Below are 22,180 nucleotides of genomic sequence, written 5' to 3' on the forward strand. Positions count from 1 at the left end.
TGCACTGTTTAAGGAAAAAAAAACATCTTGGGGAATAAAAATGCTTAATTTGTCATATGAAATGTAAAAATACAGGTATATTTAGAATGTCAAAACTTTCAATTATATTTAAATTTGAGGATCGAAGTGCTAGAGCTCATTGCTTTTCATTAACTGTCTAAAAACATATTTATTGTTTCTGATTTTGGCTACTTGAATAATCAAAATAACCCAAATAAAGGCCATTAGGAAGGGTAGTTGGAGAAAAATGCAACGTAAGTGGCCATCAGCCTAATCCATTGCTTGTAGAAGTTCAGCAGACAGTTCTGCTGACTGAATGTTTTGAATCCAGGCCAACATAGCTGCTTTTTTTTTTTTTTAAAAAAAAAAACAAGTCCAACTTCTACAAATGTTCTTATGAAAATAGAAAGATTTTAAAGTGCAATTTCCAAACATAGTTATCAGAAATAAAGGATTGAGAATGATGCTGCCTTAAGCAGTAAGTCTTGACAGCAAAAGGCATCATTAATGATGGCTGCATTGTGCTATTTGCCTTCAGAAATCCACACATAATAGATTTTTCAAAAAGTGTTGTGCACACATGTATCAACAGACTAGAACAAACCTTGGAATTAAAAAGGAAAATCACGTGCAAACAAACTACAGATGTAAAACTTTGTTATAACATGATAATGCTAAACTTTTCCATATAATACTTTTATAAGCCTTTAAGATTCAGAGAAATCATACTGGGAAAGTCCCGCAAAGTTAACTATTTGTAAACTAGTTTGATAACTCTTTATTTTCAAATTTGTATTTGTTTTACCCCTACTGTTGTGGATTTTCAAAATAAGGACTTAAAGCACAAGAACACTATCATAACCGCTACAAATACATGAAAAAGGGGGGACAATGATGCCTACAGATACTATTGCCCACTGATGTTCAGAAAAGCCCATGCAGTGATAATTGGTGTTACATGTATAAAATACTATCATTAATACATATGAATATACCTTTTTTTGGGCGCTCCAGCATGCCAGCAGCATCATTCACTTTTTTGAGTCCCGTGTTAATACGAGATTGAACATGGTTATATGAATTAGGCCTGTGGCCTTGGATCTGCAGTTGCTGTTTGGTTGAAATGAGCTTGCCACGGAGACTCTCGTTTTGTTTCTCAAGCTCACGAACCCTCTCTTGCAAGCGCTCAATCATTTCTTCCAGCTCCACAGCCTGACCCAGCCGCTTGGGGCCGCCACCAACCTGCTCAGACTTTTTTTTATCATTAACAAGCCGTATTAACTTGGTGGCCATTCTGAGGAAAATAATAAAAAAAGATGAAAAAGAATGTGAAAAGTCAGCATAAAAAGCATTCTGTTGAAAGGAACATAATCACTGTGAAGACTTCAGCATAGAACCTGAATAATAAATTTCAGGTTTTGATATAACTATTACTGCCTGTGAAGAACTCTTTGAAGATAATTGAAACCACTGTGCAGCAATCTGCTTTATAGCACTGACAAATAACAGTTTCCTAAGGCTTATCATTTAAGGTTAGTAAAGGGAGGACACATATTTACTCCATATGCTCCTTAAATGTAATTTTTAACGCATGACCTTATATAGGAACTTCTGCAGGCTGTTAAGTAAAGTTACAGATTTTGGATGTGGTGGGCCAAACAATAAAAGCTACAATTCCACAAAACATCCAGTTATTGAAAGAATGCTAATAATATACAACATTCCAATGATGTATCAGTTACAGCATTTTAGGATTTAAATATACATTTCAGTTCTGAAACTGTTAAAATGTAGAGGTGGAGATATTTAAGAAGGTACTCAGGAAAAAGACTTAATAGTTCATATTACGGCACTCAATTTTATACTTGGTAAGTATTACCAACGTGTTTCAGAGAAGGAACAGTTAGCTGAAGAATAAAATTAGATACAGAGGGTATGGTTTTCATCTATCTTTAAAAGGATACAAATTTTGCTTTTGGCATCTCAAGAATTGTACCTTTGATTTCCTTTAGTTTTGATAAACATTGCTAAGCTAGAACAAAAGGCAGAGAGGGCACATGGAGGTGATGTAATATACAAGAACAGAAAACATACCCAGCAGTGAATGGAAAAAACTTGGCATATAAAGAAAGAAAAGGTGGCTTTGATGAGAAAGACAAGTTCAAGACTTTACAAAATTGGTCGCACATCTTCGACCTGTATCTAGTTTACAGGGAATCTATTTTTGCAGGCCTAGAAAGAAAATTGAAAATAAGGACACACTTCATTTGTTTAAAGGGGCTTGTTTTATTTTTGTATACTTGTGGACAGAAGCTTCTACTTAAAAGAACAAAAGTGAAACAAAAAAATCTGTAATAACTTTAGGATGTCACAGAACATTACTTGCCTGTAAGCAGTTTTCTTGTTTGGTTGTGTGTTGTTTTTTTTTTTTTTAAATGTATTTCTACTGCAAATTCATTCCAAACTTCTAGTTACAAGGGTTTTTGGCATGAGGGATGCTGGGAAAGAAATGCAGCTTAAGGAGCTAAGATATTTTCTCTGGCAATCTAAACAAACGCTCTATTGAGAGTTTTGTATTTTCTGTGCCTTAAAATATTAATTCATATATTCCAATTTGGATGTTCTGTGTAATTTTACGTAAGTGGATAACAAGGGCATTTGGTACGTCATTTAACAGAAACACTGGAAATGCCATTTGGAATGAGCAACAATTCCTTTGGTCCACCATCTGGTATTTAATAGCAGCCTGACAGAAAAGATGGAAATTATGCTGGTCATTTTGATCATGGCTCACTGACTACTGAATCAACGGCGAAGAACCTTTTTAACTTTAGAAAGGTGTGAAATAATCCTATCTCATGAGGCAGTATCTTCAGATGCCCTTTTGGGAATTGGTTAGTTTAGATTCAATGAAGTTTAATCAGCATAGATATAGCACAATGTGAACACAGAATCAGAGTACTTCTGGATGAATTAGCTCTCCTGGAATACGGTAATACCATGAAGAGTTCTGCTGAACCCAGACTGGAATTGCCAGCTCAGCACTGAATTGGAGCTAATAACACTAAAGTTCCTTGTATATGTTTGGATACACCGATACTGTGCACCTGATGCTACCTGGGGCTTCTTCAGGAAAGGTATCTATTACCCTGCAGAAAGGAGAGCTGACCATGTTTGTAAATGTATTTTGAAGTTAACAAGATGATAAAGGCTGTATGTTTGTCAATGTCTGGAAGGACAGAGAAGGATTAAAAGAGTAGAATATTTCTGTATAGGCCATTTTGATTCTAGAATGAAAACTCAGATGTTTAATTAGGCTTCCATAGCCTCTTCTTCATCTCCCAGAATACCTATTGTTTTTTTGTACTCAGACAGCATAGTTATGAACCCAAGCTACCAGCTTCAAAGTGGAAGAGATGTACCTCTCCAGATGGAGCTCTAAACACTGCCCATCATCAAAATATCCCATGCACCACAGAGACAATCAGAAATCAAACAAAAATGAATTGCACTAAGTAATTTCTGCTATAGCTGAAAAAGAAAAAAAAAAGTTATCTTATAATTTTGGCAAATGTATTGATATTATGATTCAGGCAGCATAAAAAATTATATACTGTGGCATGTAATTGGTAAAAATTATATGCTGTGGCATGTAATTGGTTTAGATGTAGAGCTTAGGGATATGGTTTAGTGGGGACTGCTAGCGTTAGGTCAGAGGTTGGACTCGATGATCTTGAGGTTGGACTCAATGATCTTGAGGTCTCTTCCAACCTAGAAATTCTGTGATTCTGTGGTAGCTGACTGTGATATATGGATAGCTTTCTGATCAAAATGTACAGTTCTCCCTTGTTCATGGGTGCTAAACAGAAATAAAAATTAAGAAATGATGTCTTCTGTTCCATATTTTCCTATACAATTAATTTCTCCATTTGGAACTGAACGGTATACATCTCATTTGAGAGTGCATCTCAGTTCTCATCTTTCCCCAAAACAACCTAGAATGTGTGTCTCTTCATTTCTAATGACGTGGTGGTAGTAGCCCACATAGTAACTTCTCTGTGAATATTTTGTTCACGAACAGGATGAAGCAACTTTGCTAAGAAAAAGGTAAACGAAGAGAGAAGATGCTGATGCTTCTAAGTTACTTGTCCAAAGTCTATGCGAAGATATAAACACACACACAAAAAAAAACAAAACCAAAAAAAACTGTTGTAACAACAACAAAAAATTAGTAAAATCAGTTGAAAGTGAAAGAGATGTTTTGGTATTCATGTTTAATGCTCACATTCCTAATGGAATTAAACTATATTAAGAAAATAGTGACACTGATTTCCAGATTTCTTTAATTACACCTTCAATTGAAAATTATATAATCAACATAGCCAAAACTTTAGACCTAATACTATTGCTGTATATCGTAACACAGACTAACACTGCTGAAATAATGCAAACATCTACATAGCAACATCTACTTTTTCTTTTTTTTTTGTTTCCACATTTACCTTGAAATCCTTGAGACCTATTTAATTTTTCTTCTGACAGTAACCTCTCTTCTCCTCCAAAATTTTATCATCCTTAACCATTGTTTTATGTCCACCTTGTCTTCTTTTCAATAATTGTTTAAAATGTAAACTGCTCCAATCACTGCAACAACTCTTCTCTTTTGCCTAAACCCTCTTCAAACCTCAGGCATGATTATATGATCTGTTAAGTTGGTACAGTGACGTTGTTTCCAGGTGTTTTATTTGTACCAGCAGAATTCTCCATTTCTTAGTTGAAAATAGCTTCACAGAACAATGATGCATCGTAGAATGTAATACAAGAAGCTTCAGTTGGGCAGAAGGGAATGTAGGATATACCAAGGCTTTCAGACCACTTTAAAAAGTAGTCTGAGAGAAATCAGCACTTTTTTATTTGATGATAATTAACGTTTGAAGAAGCAAAAGTGTTACTCCAAGCAAAAGTAAAAACAAAATAAAACTGTTAAAACCCATACCTTTTAATCTTCTCCTCTTGCTTGTTTGCATGCTGCTTAAGTAAGATGTTCTCATCACGTAAGCGAAAAAATTTGTCTTCCAGCTCCTGTCGACTGATTCGTGATATAGCTTGTCGAGCTTTAACATTCTGTGTAGCTGATTCTACCCAAACCAAGAATAAGTTACCTTCAGTATATCCAACACCATGTAATCCAGTCTCTCATTTTGCAATACTGAATATTGAAAGTTCTCATGTAATTTGATGTTTGTATGTGTTTGCTATTTTTTTTCAGATTTATTAGCATATTATTCACTTCCTTCTTTCTACCTCTTACAGATAAAAAAAAACAAAAAGTAAATCAAATGATACTGCAAACTGATTACCTAGTCATCAACAAACAGAAAATAGTTTAGCAAAGAACAAAGTCACACATACTGAAAAAATAAGATGACACGCAGGGATAGTTTCTAATCTGTTTCACAGTAAACATACTCTCTTGAAACTTGAAAAGATTAACTCAGAATTTTGTAAATTCACTCAGATACAAGACCGAGACTAGTAATTCCATTCTAAAAGCAAGTTACTAGCATGTCAGAATGGCTTCCTACTTTTGGTTCCCATTTTGTTAAGTGGGTCTGGCCTTGTCCTCAATCAAAATTTTTTTTTATTATAATTTATTTTTTTATTTTTTTTCCTCCTGAAAGGATTAAGGTTATAGCTGAATGAGATTTGCCGTTTTTAGCATCTTGCAGCATTGCCCCTCTCATAACAAGTAATGTGAACTCAGAATAGGTCATAGTATCTTTTACCTTTCAGAATTTAATCCAGATTTGCAATGTTATTTGAACTTAATTTTGTGAGTGTGAATGTCAGAAACATTTTTAGAAAGAACCTAAAGAAGCCACCGATCAAAGTCTGTAACTGTAATAAATAGCAGCTGGTACAAACCTTGTAATCCTCCGATTCCAACTAGAGTTAGACCCACGTCTCTCACAGGCAGGTCCCCCACCGTTTCATCAGCTGGAACAGACATGGCTTATCTGTGGATAACAAAATTCATATAAAATTCCTCTCCATCTGTAACTTAAACTGTGAGACTAGAATGAACTACAATTACATCGTATAAAAGTAATGACAGATTCACTGAAATGATAGACTCATACATTACTGTAAATGCTCCTTTCTCAATTGCTTGGCTCTGGGGACTATCTAAACTTTCAAGTTTAACATGATGTCAGATTTAATCTGTGCACAAAATATGGCTTCCTTTCTATTGTAATAACTCCTATTTTATTAAACGTTTGTAGAATTAGCTTTTTTTTTTTTTTATTAACTTCCTAGTTCCATTGTTTTCAGCAATCTTTGGGCTAAGCCCTTATTTCTAAGCACGTGTGGGAGAGGAACCTGAGTGTCTTTTTTTTTTCTTTCTTTGATCGTTTGCTTGTTTTAAGACAGGTCAAGGCTTAAGGCATCAACTGGTAGATTGTAATGCCACCTTCCACACTTTGAATGGTGCTCTTTGAAACAGAGGTGCTGGGGGTTACGAAGTCATTCCAGCATTACCTACTATCCTCTTAGTCTTCTTTCAGTCATGGTCATATGAGAAATTACTTTCTAAGACAGAGACTCTCCTATGAGCAATTCTCATAAATCTGAACGCATTTCTTTCTTGAGGCAATAGAAAGCTTAGCTACACGACAAAGAGAGATTAGGAAAGTATTAATGTGAGAAAGCAGCACATAAGTTTCAGTGTAATATATGAAGATACTTGTTAACAACTACTGTTTCTCCTTTACCAGTGCAGAAAATTGTATGTTGGCCATAAAGTCAATTAAGGCTGGAATAGCATTAAACAAGTTCTTTGGACAGTATTTTTTTTTCTCCTCCTCCTGTTACACTTTCTTTAGCTGAAGTAAAATCTGTAATAAATACAGAAATGTCTGGATTTGGGGAAATGACCGTGTACAGCAGCGACGCTACTAAATACCCGCATCACAAAAGTCACACAGTCTAATCCACAGACATTCCAGGAAGTATCTGTTAATTCTATCACAACCAAAACTGCCTTTCTTCTGCCAATAGTCTTCTATCGCCAACAAGTCTCCTTATGACTTTGTCCAAAAAGAAGGAAAAGGATTATCGAAAGGGTAGCTTTCAACAAAACTTTAAAGCACAAATATTATAACTGTCTTAGTGAAAAAGAGTGGTTTTAGACAGACATAGTACCAACCTGCATCCTGGTTTTAGGGAGGCAAAACATAATTCCACCTTGACATTTGTTTCATTAGTAACATCAGAAGAACCTATGTACCTAATAATTGCTAACAACCATCCTTTATGTTTCTTCTCTGAGGATACTTCAAATAGCAAATCACCTGTTAAGCATGTTACAGTTCTTTAATATTAACTCAGCCTCAATCACAAACACTTAAAGTTATTTTCCTTGCAGCCAATGGCTCCAGCCTTATTTTCAAAAGCATTAGAGATTTCTTCACAGAGTTCCAAATTATTTCTTGGTAAAGCACTTCCTAAGTGATTAAATCTGAGAAAGATATACAGCAACATGGCTACAGAAGTGATGATACTTAAAAGTCCAGTGTTCCCTAAAATGAAGCATAATAAAGCAAGAAAGATTAAAAAAAAATAAATCTGTAACTGGACAGATCCACGTGCCATGCTGAACCTCAACAACTTAAACCAGCTTATTTGCAAGACTGGTTACCTTGAGGTCACTTCAGCACTTCTTGTTCCCAGCACCAACACAGCGCCAAATAACTTCACACACAAATAGAAGAATTTCCTCCATATCTCTGCATTTAACCTATGAGAATTTAAAGTTGGGCCTAAGTAAAAATTTTAGGTGTAATACTAGGAATTACAGAAACAGTAACTTTCTTATTCACTGCATGAGCTACAAGGCTGGTGCTGTTGTCACTTGTATGTGACAAACTGCTGTAAAAAACTGCATGCAAGTCTGCAACAGACAGTAATGAGCATGGATATCTGAAGTAGCAAAGCTGATGCTTTAGGCCCAAATTCTTACAAAACTCCCCAAAGCTCTCCCAATATCGTTCCCACATAGCAAACCTGAGGGGAGATTACTTCAGTTTCCACAAGTTCTCCTAGCAGAGCTAAGAGGGGGACTTCCTAGCGAAGCCACTAACACAAAGACCTTTAATTAATTCTCTCAACGTGCATTTAGAAGTTCATGAGGCTTGGCTGTGGCCACGATGATGCTTTTCTCACAGCATCACACTCCACCTCTCCAGCAGAAAAAAAAAAAAAAGGAAAAAAAAGGAAGCCCACCCACCGATCTTAGCCTATCACGAAGTATTTCCAGCCCACGTTCCTCCTCTGTTGACTCCTTCGAGATAAACGCTTGCGCTCTGTCAGGCTTGTCACCTCACATAACCCCACACACGCCTCGCCAGGAGCACACACACACACACGATTTCAGGGGTCACCTGCAGCACGGAGAGCTTCTGAGGTGGAAAGGAGGCGTTACGAGCCCAGGACACCAGGTCTGGGAGGAAAAATCCGTGAGGTTTTCCTGAGAGTCTGTCAGGACCCCGAAACAACGGGGCCTCGGAGCGCTCCCCTCAGGCAGCACAGGCGGGGCGCCCCCCCCAGAGCCCACCCCTCGCTTTGATTTTTCCCCACACAGCCCACGGGAGGGCTGCGGGGCTGTTTAAGGACAGACAGACAGACAGACAGACAGACAGCGCCCTGCCTTCCCGAACCCGCCCGGGGAGCGCAGCCCCTCAGCGCCCCCCCCCCGCCCCGTACTCACGGCTCCCGCCCGCCCTCCGCCTCCTCGCCGCCCGCCGTTAGCAACTGCGGCCGTTGCTACCCGAGCCGCGGCCCTTCCGGCCGCCGCCGCCCCCCGCCCCGCGTTGCCTGCCGGGAGTCGTAGTTCGGCCGCGGAGCCGCTGGGCCGGGACTACAGCGCGGGGGGCGCTGGGAGCTGTAGTCCGCCGGGAGGGGGCGGGAGGGCGGGAGGAGGCCGGGCGGGCGGCTGAGGCGGCGCCATGAAGCGGAGAGCGGGGGAGCGGGAGAAGGAGCTGAAGGTACCTTCCCGAGCTGCCCCCCAGTCACGGGGGAGGCGGGCACGGCCCCGCAGCCGCCCCCGGTCAGGGGCTGTGGCGGTGGGGCGGGTCGGTGGGGGGGGTGCCGGGGCTGTGGGGGCTGCGCCTCAGGGCCCCGGGCGCTTCGCAGCCTCGTGTGGGCGCTGGGAGCCGCGCAGCGCCCGGGGCAGGGGCAGGGGAGCGGGGCCGGGCTCCAGGGGGAGCCTCCCCTCACAGCAGCTCGCTCACGTGCCGCACCCGCTGTTCTTGGTGCTGCTGCGAACCAAATTCTGCTACAAGGCGTTATTCCGCTACAGGGGTAGGTCAGCGGGGTGGCCGCGCAGTTTGCATCGATCCGCTTCAGTGGGAAAAAGAAGCTTGAGGCCAGCTCGTGGTACCAGCGCTCAGTGCAGCGCCGTGAGGACACCCTGACCACGTTCCCTTCGCTCTTTCAGCTCTTCCTCTTTGCTGAAGGACAGCAGCTCTGCACCATCGCTGTGTGCTGTCATCTGAACGCACACGTGGGTGTGAGCTGTCCCATCCAAGCCAATGCAATTCCATTGCAGATAAGAGGCACTTAAAAAAAAAAAAAAAAAAGTCTGTACGTTTACTCTGTGCAAGGCCTGAATTCAACTTCACACCACAATATATCTTAAACGTATCTGGGAATCATTAGGAGAGAATAATTGCTGTTGATAAGACAGGATATATCCATCTATCTATATATATATATATGTGTGCGTATACATATATATACACGCATATATATATATGTATGTATGTATTTAAGGCTGTAGGAAGCAAGAGGATGGAATTGAACCTGCCCTGCCCAGGGTTGTGGAGGATGAGCTGTGTGAGCAGGTATCAGGGGGTCGATATGTAAGGCGGGGGGAAACCAAGCAGAAGAGTAGACCTACTTAGATGTAGTAAGTGCACACTTGAGAAGGGTGAAAGTTAAAGAGATCCTTCAGGAACATGAAGGTGTGAGTACTTACAGGCTGGGTACTACTTGACGTAGGTTTGGAGTATACTGATAGTGCAACAGAAGGAGCCTGCAGAGTGTCTGAGAATGAGGGATACGGAAGAAGAAAGCAGTGATATAAAGATGAGGGGTTACACAAAAAATAAGCGTATCCTTTCTCTTCAGGAGATCGTCCTCATGTTACACTAATATGAACTGACCTTATTTTATGCAACTTTATTACAGGTGTAATCCTTGGGATGCTGGCACTAAGATAGCTCACCCTTCGGTCCCTGAGTTTAAGCCTTGCTCGCTAAAGCAGCACACCTCAGAAACACAGACAGTGCAGGAAGCGCGTCCTTATTGTGGTAGCTGTGCCAAGAGATCCATTTAGGTCTGGATCAAAATATTTCATAGCAAACCAAATACTAGTGAGGTTAACCCGACCTCTTCTGGAAAGTAGGATTTATGAGGCCTACTAATGAGGGGGAAGTGGTTGGATAGAGAGGCTGGTTTGGATTATACATCTCCTGGCAATGTCTCTGCTCTGGAGAATGAAATCCTGAATAAAAGTTTGTGTTTTGCCATACTTGTGTACAGTTAAACGCTGTTGATCCAAAGCCTGGTGATGGGCTTTAGCTTTGTAATTATGCAGTATGTTTCTTGTGTAGGGTAAGCTGTTCTCTCTCTCAAACATTCATGTGTATAAAAAGTTTTGATTTATGTTGTTGTAGAAGAATAACATTTCTGTTCCAAGGATGTGTGGCAGAATTTCCTCAGTGTGCCGTGCTGTTAGACAGCAATTTCCACATTGCAAATCACTCAATTGGATTGAGAGAGATTGAGCGTCCAGCAGAAGTGAAACTGTTCGTGCTAATATCTGGCGTTCTTAGCCTGTGAGTGCTCCTTCCTGTAGCGGGAGGACACAAATTCATTACTGCGAAGCAGATCTGAAACAAGCTGGGGAATCATAGACAGAAGTTAATTACACAAATGTCTTAAACACCATGATGGGGATGCTAGTTTCCTGTGGAATATGCCTCTGAGACTTAGGTGGATTGCAGAACATAATTAATCTTAAATTTTAAAGACATCTTTAGAGATGTTGCGTGCTGCCTACTGTTCTAGTCTTCCTCATAGCAAATACTAATTCTGTGCATAAAAACCGAGCTGTTGGACCAGGTGTTACTCATTAACAGCAGACATCTTAACTGAACTGTCCACCCCATGAGTGTGTGTTTTGGTTTTGTTTACCTAAAATTCTGTTCTAATTAGTTAAGTCATAATTCTTTTTCTTCTTTGGACTGATGGTTTGAGTTATGGTCAGTTTACAGTAAACTTTTACTTCTGCTGGGCACCACATAAAATAAAAGCAAACGTAAGCCTATTAACTGGTAGTCTACTTGGAATATTTTTTTCCTCTTAAACTGGAAGGAAAAGCTGCTTTGCTATTAGGCTGGTGTCTTGATTAGTTCATCTGTAACACACGCCTGTTCTCAAGACTTAATTTATCAAAAATGTTTGCAGTCAGTCTCGGTGTGACAGATGCCTAGATGTAGCAAGTACATTTATATTCTTCCTCTTGCCACTATTTGCCTATTAAGACCCTTTGACGTTGCCATATGAAAGACGGGATGCTCAGCTAGTCTGGAGTATTATTTTCTTTTACTTGAAAAAGATTACATTGACGGGGCTGTGGAATAGACTGCTAAGCCCAGTTCACAATTACCTTTTGTAGCTGTTTATGCTAATTCACATTACTGCGAAGCCAGAACCAGCTACAGAGAATTTATTCCGCAGACATTACTGTTAAATTTGTACAGCTCCCAGTGCAGCTGGGACCCCGATCCAATAAAGTTATTGCTATACAAATAATAAATGCATCAATATGCACATATCTGAATATTCACAAGGGCTTTTACAAAGATATTCATGTGCAATTTCACATTTGTGAGACGTTAGACAAAGTGGCAAGGCAATATAAAGCTTTAAATAACTCCAAGCTTTGTGTGTGTTTTATTTACGAGGAGTAGAAGGGAACATAGTGGTTTGGCTGGGATTTCGATGAAAAGTCATGTTTCCTGCATCATCCTTATTTTTGCTGGCTGGAAAATACTGTATGTTTGAGATGAAATAGGTTGCTTCAGCATATTAATGCTGAGGGGGAAAAATAGGCAAGTAATCTCAAAGCACTTACGAGATTTTAGGATTAATGGTGAAACGTTACCCGGGCCATGCAACAAAGTATATCAACTCGGTCGCATCAGAGTTTGTGCAAATACTACATTAATTTCTTGTTTCCCGTTATTGTTCTGCCTCGTAAGATATAAAAACATTAATTTTTCTAATTGACAGCTTAAATAGATTCTTTCAGAAGTTGTATTTAGGCAAATTAAAGTTAATGAAACAGCTTAGCTGCAGCTAAATAAGCTTGTTGTCATGTCATATTTCTGCGTAGGTAGATGGCGGGCAGCTTTTAGCAGAATCAGCAGCCAATATGCCAGCAGCAAGTTTTGTGGTAATCACATTATTGGCCCGTCTCGTTATTAATGAGACAATAATTAAGAAATAGTGTTGATAGTAACATAACACACGATTTGTGTGTTGGAAGTGGTCAGGTAGAAGCCTTGCATATGCAGTGCAAAATAGAAGGAAGAATGAGTGGCCAGTGTTCCCCGCTTTTAAACTCATCGCGTTGCTGCTGCTGCTTAAATTGCCTCAGCTGCTAATGCTGGGACCATTACAGTAATGGACTCAGCAAATGAAGGAGAACCAAGACATACACACTTTATTACTGGAGGGGTAATTTTCTCTTCATCTGTAATAGCAGCAGTGCCTGGTATTGATCAGACCATCAAGATACTAATCCTCTGTAAAATTACTTGTTATAACTGAAAATGTGTTAATCCAAATCAGTCTGTGTCCCGACTTTCTACTTACTATTGAATACAGACTATTAGATGGTTTATTTTTTGTGATTTAAGGCCTTTATCTCGATAACAGTAGGAGCTTCCTTTGGAAGAGTGGGTGCTTAATCTTAGCTATGGCCCAGGGTTGTCTTTTTGTTTTAACCACAACATCACCCACTTAATTAAGAAGCGCGTCTCCGTCTTGGTGCGCTGAATTATACTGGTGCTTCAGACCCCCCAGATTTATTAAACACCTTGTTTTACGTTCAGTCTCTTGTTTTTTGCAGTAAATAAGAACAGATCTATGTTTCATGTGTTAGAGTCTTCTAGTGTCTTGGAGCCAAGGATGCAAGGAGCGTGGGTACAGAAAACATGATTTGGTGTTTCATTGCTTAGGGCTGCAAGGCTCCTGCAGATGGGAGTAATGTCAGAGGAGCCCTACGGTAAGGGACTGCAGGTCTTTAGTTGGCCTGGCTCCTCATCATCTACAACACGGTGGTGTAGAAGCTGTTCTTAGGTTTGCCATATTAGAATACGCACTCTGAGGCTGGCTTTGTGATTTTTTTTATTTTTTATTTTTTCCTATATTTGTTTGTAGACTTGTATGCTAAGTAAGACTCTAAGCATATGTCTGTCAGCTGTACGGCCTCTAGCCAAGTGACACCTGGGTTTTTGGCATGGTTGTATGGCACAGGTGTAATGGCTGCTACACCAGTACCTCATAGGACATGGTTGTAGGAAGTAGCTCCATTAACCCTGAGCTTGCATTAGACTTATTTTAATTTAAAACAGCTCCTACCCCATCCCAGCCACTGGTAGCTTGGCAGCTTGTGGGAGGAGTTCCTGGTGGTTCTAGAAGCAGGGCAAGATGCAGAACTGCTTCATTTGCTTAAAGAAGCCGGGTCCATGCATTTTATGAATTGGTGATTGTAGTATCAAGTTGGTATTTGCTCTGGCAAAACCAACAGTATGGGTGTGTGTTGTGTGGTTTTCTTTGTTTTTTTTTTTTTTTTTTTTTTTTTTTTTGGCTAATTACCACTCTCCTTTCTATTTTTGTCTTAATTTAATTGATTCAACTTCTCTCACTTAGGGTGTTTTCACATTTTTGAGAAGAGAAGTATTTTTCTGGGTAGTCCTTCTCAGCGTGAGATTTAAATTTTTATTTTGCAACTTTATAGACACTCTGATTGAGTGAGCTCTGATAGCCTGCCAGCAAATGGAAAATGCACCAGATATGTCTGTAGTAAATGCTTAAAATCCCATGCAGGGGAAGTTTTGGATCCTATAGTAACAAGATCGGCTATCTATTCTGAATATTAATTGTATTTTCTGGATGTGGGGAGAAGCAAATCCACTTCTGTTAACAGATGAAATTCCCTGCTACTTGCCTGGAAACAGTTGTGGAGCTGGTTGTGTTAAATGGAAAAGGGTGGCGTTCTTGAGCTTTTCAGAGTCTCTCCTTAGCTCCCGAATGGAAATACACTCATGGCAGTGAAAATAAAAATCTGGGAAAAGCAAACCCCTCCTCTGTTTCTTGTATTCATTGGATATATTTATGGGTAATTACAAGGGAAGGGCGGATGTTTTCAAAGATTGTTTTTGATAATTGTGATGGTTTTGATTTCTCGTCTGCCTTGTCTACCAACCCTTTCTCATAAAAAGTAGGAACTGAGCAGATGCTGTTTGCTTGATTTGTTTACTTAGTGAACAGCCGCTTCTCTAATTCCGAAGAGCACAGACGAGAGATGCGTACAGCAGAGCTGCTTGTGTGATGATAGTGGTTTGGAGGCGTTCGCTTACCCAGCCGAAAGCCAAATATAAGATGAACTTAAAAGTTTTCTGTTGTCGTAGTTCGCAGCTAGGCTGTGGTTGAGCATGTTATGCTGGTATGTACTTGAACAGCAACACTGAGACAAAGAAAATGATCATCTTTGAAGCTTTCCAAAAGCGTTGTTGTACATGTAAGTACTTCAATAAGCGTTGTCACTGGGTTTGTAAAATCGAGTTGAAAAAGGTTGGAAGGGCAGCTCTTTTTCTAGAGATACAGTGTCTGAAACCTTGATGATTGTTGTTATAACATACTTAATGATTGTTCAGATATTTGTATAACTTGTATAACTTTGTGTTCAGGAAAATTAAATTCTAAAAAAAATAAGGGAGGGGGCACCAAACCCACCAGGGAAAGTGCATTGTGGAAATCTTTTCTGTGTTCTGTAGAGAATAAAACTTTGTGGATTGAGTTTTCAGTTTTGTATGAACACTTTCTCTGAAGAGGAATTTTGATTTAATTTAGAGATATACTATTTTGCAAACTGTTAGCATGTGACTTAATTTCAGAAAGCTAAGTGGTGTGCGTGTGGGTCATCAGACCCTGTTGTCTTCTGATTCTGGAGCTGGCTTATAGGCGTAGCGGTTCCAGGAGGAAATCAGCATCTGTGCAATGAAGCTGTAGTGGAACGTCCTTGCTGGGGATGCAGTACTGGGCCTACTGTCACTTCAATTTACAGATTTGGAAAAAGAAATAAAGAATTACACTTTTCTCTTATATGGCATGTAAGATTCAGTTTCATCTGACAAGTTTAGTGAAAGCAAGAAAGGCCAGTTGTAAATGGTAAAGCTTGCTTTGGTGCCTAGGGGAATTGGTGGTCAAATTTGCACAGCCTTCACCTGGAGCAGAATTGGGCTCTGCAGTGTTTAATAACTCATCCATTTTTCAGATTATTCAATTAACCTTTAATGGCTCAGAGCATCCAAAATATCAGGTGACCCCCTTTTTAGTTGAGACTGAAAAGCACCGTAGTGTGTTACTGTATCCTGTTCACTCAGGAGTGAAGTGCCAAACACGGTTAGGAATATGTCTTACTATTTTAGGGATGGGACAGATTGAACCTACCTTTGTCTTCTGGGTATAAAATGATAGAGCTGTAATTTCAAAACTTTTTTGAAGTTACTGGAGGCTTACTATGGGAAGAAACTGTTCTACCTTATTTAGTATACACTTTTTTGCCTTTGTACACTTATACTACATTCTTTCTAAAAAGAATAACGTCTGTATCTCCTAGAACTTGCTCTGTTTCATTTTGCCCTTTTATCTGCTGCACATCCCACCACTTTTATTTAAGACTGTAAAGTTACTTCAGTGTAACTGCTATTGTCACCTTTGCCCTCAGCTAATCAAATAGTTTACCTTGAGGGAAGCATTTATCTCCCACTTTCATTATTATTATTTTCGTAGCTGTAAAGATATATATTTTATGTCTGCAGAAGGCTGTAACAGTGAAACGAGGTATTGATCTGCTGTATTTGGCAATTTCTTTCCACCTTGCCATCGATATCATGTCAGCCTCTGTCTGTACTGTGGTTGACCTCACAAATAGCTCTTTATGTTCCCATTGGATTCAAATGATATACTATGCTCAAAACTAAATCAATGAATGATTATAAAGTTTTTAGTATTATTTCATAACCCCCAGGCAACTGGTACTTCATGCAGTGAATACTTGAAAAGGTATCTGGTTAAAATATGCTGCTGCTTCTGTTCCGAGGCCTCAAATTGTGTTGAAATCCAACAACTCCTAATATTAAGCTCAGGGTCTGATTTGCATGTTTCCTTGCAGATACTAAAATTACTGAAACTTCTGCCTGGAATTCCCTGGAGAGGCGTGAGTCTACAATGGGAAAAGCTTACTTCAAGCTAAGCGACCCACTGCAAAAATTTCATGCACTGGTTCTTGCTAGGGAATAGCACAGTGTGTGTATGTGCTTTGGGGTGAAAAGGTGGAGGTAAAGAGCAGGTAAGGTTTTCATCACCAAAAAGTGAAGAGGAAGGAGTAAGCTTAAGCAGCTCTGGGACTGAAAGCCATTGTTTTTATTACTCTGTGGAGTGACACACCTTGTGTATACTTCTAACCGTCTAACAGGTAAAATTTGTGTTCAAATGCACATTAATACGTTGTTCTGTGAATGGAAATGGGATGTGCACAAGCACTTAAAGGGTTGAAAGCCCAATCAATTGATGTTGAAGTTGTCCAAGAAGCTTTTACAGATCTGTCTCAAAGCAGTGGGCCCCTTGAAACATTAATCTGTGTTTGGGAAGAACTGGCTGAAAGTTGTGTACGAAGGGACATATTCATGCAAATTAAAGAATAGCTTTTAAAACTGGAAGGATCTCAATTTGTACATGTTTGCTTCTGATGTGAATGATGTTGCAGCAGCTAAGGATGTGCTGGTGCTCAAAGGAGATACTTGATATCTAAATCTTGGGATAGGGAACAGCTTTGGATGACAGAATATTGAACACATCTCTGGGGTGTGTGTGTGTGTACCTAACTGCAGAATAAAAGCAGAATAAAACATTTAAATCCAAAGAGACTCTGTAGGAGAAAGTTATTTGGGGCCTTCATCATAAACAGTGAAATGACTGTCTTTCTGGATTGAAAAGGAGTTGGAGTTTACTTAGGTATAAGATTTTTTTTCTTTTAATGAGCATTTGTCAAACATAACACTTGTGCTATACATATAGGCAGAAAAATTATGGAAAGATCTTGCCAAGGAGATGGATTTAGGGTAGAGCTTATTCTGAGACTACATAACTGGCATCTTTTATGGTAGGCAATATAAAGCCACTGCAAATAGTACCAAAAGTACCAAATAGTACCAAATGATCAGTCTGAAACTGTAAGCCTGGAGTTTTTTCTTAAATGTAGGAAAAAGTTTTTGATGTATTTCACTTATTATGAAATTCACAAAAAATCCCCTTCTGTCTTCTCTCCAGGTAGGAGCCAACTGGTAGTTTTTATTCAACTAATTTCAGTTCTCATGTGGCCATAATAGAGCTGACCTCATGGGAGGTAAGGCAGGTCCCAAAAGCTTTTGTTTCTTTTTGAGCATTGTAAAGCTGATGGTGATCAAACTTCCCAGGAGGAAAAGGACCCGGACAAATGTCAAGTTAGCACAGACTTCTCTGATTCCTTACAACAGAAGCTATTAAGCTTCCGTGTTGTCAAGCCTGGCAGCCTTTTGGTGTGTGCTGCTTTTTGTTTCCTGGATTTACACCACTGGTGTTTGAAAAATAGTCGTGTGATCCAGTCACATGGTATCAGTCATGAATCAGTGGGAAAGTGCTTATGGAGAGTATTTGCATGTGGAGGAAACTGAGGTAAAGGCAGTCAATGAGCTCTACTGATGCTTTGATTTCCTAGCAGTGTATTTTAAGACTTCAGAAGGCTTTTAACTTCTCTTGTGTTAGTAGAAAACCACACTTCTTGGCACCTTCCTCTTTAACATTTTTTTCTTGAATCTGTTATGGGGAATTTCTGTAGATTCGGGGACAGAATTATTTTGTATTGTGTTTCAGATCTGTGTTACATCCTGCACACTCCAGAGGTAGCAGTAACGTACCAGTAATTGTTTCCTGCAACCAGAAATGTAGCAGGAGATCTGATTCCCACTTTGGCCTTCTTCTGATGTTTTCTTTTGTTTTTCCCTGGCCAGTACTGCAATTTCCAGTGCTTTGTTATTCTGTATACTTGCCTTCTGGTTTCTTTGCGTTCTTAGAGTTCATGTTTTCAAGTCACTTTCCATGAGCTGTTCTCTGTTGTTGCAAATGAGAGTTGAAACTTTCCTAAAAGCTCCTGAGCCCAAGATCTGGTACTTTGGAAAACTCCGCAAAATCACCTGGCAGTGACAAATTTTGGTGCTGGGTCCCTGTAAATAATAGGGCTCTTAGTTGAGTTTGATCCTAAACTGTTCTGATAGACTGCAGGTCAGCCTTCCTGAACTGCTTTAGAAATGTCCTTACTGAAGTAGTTGGGATAGGCAACGTGCTTACCTTTTGCTCTTGGTGTATCCTCTCACCTCATATTTAGGTGTCCTTTTGTCTGAAATGATTTTATGCTTGTGGCTTCCTGAAAGCCATTCATTGTGATTTAAAAAGTAGGTTTGTCATTAACTACGATTTTCCGGTGTCGACCAGTACGGCTCGTGCAATAGAACATAGCAGTCTAGTCCCTGCCTTGAAGAGCTGGAGGGCGGTGTGACAGGCACGTGGCTTTATGCTTCATGATCCACACGTATTCCTCATAAATAATGCAGATTCACTTTCTCTTTAGTTTGTGAAGCGCAGTTTGTGAGTAAGGTCCTAAACATGTTGGACAGAAATCAATACAAAGCAGTCGTGTCACAAACGGGACGATGCCAGTGACCCAGCAAAGAGGAACGAGCGGCTTGCGTGGTGATCTGTTCTGTTCAGGGGCAGGGCTTGGCCCTGTACGTGCGGGAGAGATGGACTGTTCATGAAAAGGGCATAAAGAGCTAACCCGCATGATCCTTTGTCAGCCTGGGAAGATTTAGTGTCAGGCACGGTTTCGTGTGAAAGATGAGAGGCATCACTGTTTATCTAATAATAAAACAAAAGTATTTCTATTTTTCCTGGAGTCTTTTATATGTTAATAGAGGCAAGTGTGAATATGATTACATAATTTAAATGTTAAGTAAGAAATATACATCTTTACTGGCAATGGGTTAAAAGTAAGATGTATACGTTTTATGCAAAACACTGCTATTTCATTGTTAATCATGCTGTTCGAGCCATAACTCCCCACAAAACAGTGCTTTTAAACAAATAGGAAATCCTGTTATTGGACCATTCATAACAGAAATGCTTAGGATATTTAGAGACTCATGCAAAGCGTTTATTTGCATGCTTTAATATATTCCTGTGTTGCAATATTAATGTACATGTGCAAAATTGCAATACCAGGTGATTGTGTTAACCCTAATTATAAAATGTTAGGCTCTGCCTTTTACTACCACAAGAAACCCAGGTATAAAAGGGGTACAAGAGATGTAATTCTGGAAATAAATGCATGCCGTTGCATGAAAACTGAAGAAACCCCTGTGAAATACTTAAATATTGAAAGCAAGAAGGGAGAGTTTAGATGTCTTTCCCCTCACCCCTTACACCCTGCCAAGTCTGGCTTGCTTAAAACAACTGCTGGGAGTTGTGCTTAACGTTATACTTTGCATGCATTTGTGATTTGAAATAAAAAAACGTCCAAATTGTGACGGACAGCTTGAATGGCATGCTGTCAGTTTGGCTCTTCATGAATTGGCAGTGGTCTCATTTAGGACCTTCAAATATGTGTCTGCCTGGACAGAATGAGAACGCTTTGCATGTTCTTCAGAAGACAACCCCTCCTCGCTGCCTCGCAGTACTCAGTGGTGCATGACAGTTGCCCTTCATTGCTGTCTTCTTCGAGCTTAACCTTTGACCGTCCACTTAGTCGCTGCGCAACGGCTGGAGCAGGCCGAGGTGCTCCTGAATGACGGGCATCGGCCTGCAACGCGCCTGTCATTATTCGACTGTCAGAAGGAGCCTGCCATTGGGCTCCAGCAAGGTTTGAAGCCCATGTGCAGCAGTCCATATTACTTAACTTCCACGACTGTCAACGGAGTGATCAAATGTGCATAAAAAATGTGTGCCGGACGCGTCTTTGATCATAATATAGGGAGATCGTTTCTGTGTGGCTAAATGTATTCATGCGACTTGCACAGGGCCAAGAGGTTGAATCGGCTGCCAGGGTAAAAAGTCAACTGCTGTCTCCTGTGGTCTAAGTTTCAGATAGCACGATTTAGATTTGAACAGCTCTGCCAGTTAAACTCTCAGCTTGTCTTGCGTATCCTCTCAGCTTTTCAGCCGGCAGTGTAAGCAGCAAGAGGCTAGACCAGTGGTGCCTGAGGTTAGCTGTCAAAGAGGAGAGCTACTTTGGATCTTGCTGTAATGTGATATTAGAGAAGAGGGTCAGGCTGTGTGATTTGTAAAGCAGTTTTGAGAACTTAAAATGACTGAAATATTGTTTATTTCAGGTACCTTCCCCCCCACCCTCCCCGAAAGACTCTGACAGAAGATAGGATTTATCATAATAAAGTAAGAAACCCAAGGCCATGTGAAATAGTCATTTTTCTCTCAAGTACAGTGCACAGTGCATAAAAGAGCATCAAAATTGAGTATAAAGAACTGAATATATAAACCTGAAAATCACTAAGATAAATGCTTGACACGAGACATATTTCTGTTTTCTAACAATGAATGCTAAAGACATTTGGGCCTGAACCTCACTCTTGATCAAATGAATAGGAATTGTACCAGTGGGTTAAGTAGGAACGCAAGCTTGGTGTGCAAGCGAATCATTCGTGGAAGCTATGGTACAGTAAAATACCAAGAATTACTTCATGTTTGGAAGAGTTGTATCCTGCTTTAACATCACATTCACTAGTCACTTGGACAAAACCATCTGTAACTGCAGTTTATTTCTTAAATGTTAAATGCATCTGTTTTTTCTTCTCAAAACATCTCAGTTCATTCAGATTTGAAATAGTGTATCAACATTACATCAGAGTATAAATATCAACATTAAAAAATGAGATTCAGTAGAGGTTGTTCATAACAGACAACTTCTGTCCAAAGCATAAAAATAGCATTATATTGCTAATTGGCTATGAGATACACTTTTTTTTTTTTTTAATTTTAAAACATCCTCATGTTAGTTAATTATAAACAATAAAATCCCCCAAAGTGATTAAGTTGATTAGTGACAATAACTGTTCTTTTCAAGCTATTTTTCCCTGTATGTAATTTCAAAAACAGATTTATTTTTTTTTTGCTTACAATGCCATTTGCAAGAGACCTGTGTTCAGATGCACTGATCTAACAAATTAGATTGTGTCATGACGATTTCTGGTTTTGGTTGTCTTGCTCTTTATCTTAAATGCTATTCCTGTTTATTAAAAGTTTTACTCCTTGATTTCAGTCTTTGCTGATGCATTAGTATGTGCCTTGCCTGAAATGAAGTATAAAATGCATGTGTTCAGATGGATGTTTGCATGCATATACACATGTATGTATGCATATAAAACACGTACAAAATTCTTTGGTGAGCAAAATGGTTGGCTACTAGACATTAAAATCACGTTCCTCTAAACAACTTTTATTCTTGGTCACTATTTTTGTTACTAAGTTTTGGTTGATATTTCCCTCTTCATAGGTGGTGGAATACCTTCTGGTGAAGGAGAACTAAATTTTGTAAGGGCATCCATGCACATATGCAACAGTTTAAGTGTAAATATGCACATAAATAGTGCTTAAATGATGAACCATTGTTTGTTGATATGGTCTCTACACATAGAACTGCTCTCTTGGCCTGCGTAGCTTAGAAGATGTTACTGAAACAAATAGAAAAATTAACTGGACTAATTTCCAGAATAAAGGA

General features: G+C 39.6%; 2 protein-coding genes across 13 annotated transcripts in view; one reads left to right on the top strand and one right to left on the bottom strand.

The window, feature by feature from the left end:
- RPGRIP1L (RPGRIP1 like) overlaps positions 1-8,500 on the bottom strand; it is a 74,141-nt gene extending 65,641 nt beyond the window's left edge. For 5 of the 11 annotated variants that reach the window (XM_082769785.1, XM_082769788.1, XM_082769784.1 and 2 more), the window contains exons 1-4: positions 8,288-8,500; positions 5,926-6,017; positions 4,997-5,138; positions 996-1,294 (exon numbers count right to left, since the gene is read on the bottom strand). In XM_082769785.1, the coding sequence (XP_082625911.1) occupies positions 996-1,294; positions 4,997-5,138; positions 5,926-6,010 (526 nt within the window). In that variant the 5' untranslated portion in view covers positions 6,011-6,017; positions 8,288-8,500. Of the gene's footprint in view, positions 1-995; positions 1,295-4,996; positions 5,139-5,925; positions 6,018-6,540; positions 6,561-8,287 lie in introns of those variants that run through there. The other 6 variants (XM_082769779.1, XM_082769786.1, XM_082769783.1 and 3 more) reach the window with 3 other exon arrangements.
- Positions 8,501-9,002: 502 nt separating this feature from the next.
- The window catches only part of FTO (FTO alpha-ketoglutarate dependent dioxygenase), a gene marked incomplete at its 5' end in the record, with an annotated part of 243,767 nt that continues 230,589 nt past the window's right edge, over positions 9,003-22,180 (top strand). Inside the window, one exon of one of the 2 annotated variants that reach the window (XM_082770101.1) lies at positions 9,003-9,044. In XM_082770101.1, coding sequence (XP_082626227.1) covers positions 9,006-9,044 — 39 coding nt within the window. The remainder of the gene's footprint in view (positions 9,045-22,180) is intronic. The other variant, XM_082770100.1, reaches the window with a different exon arrangement.

This window comes from Aythya marila, assembly GCF_965140915.1.
Source record: "Aythya marila genome assembly, chromosome: 12".
NCBI classification, from domain to species: domain Eukaryota; kingdom Metazoa; phylum Chordata; class Aves; order Anseriformes; family Anatidae; genus Aythya; species Aythya marila.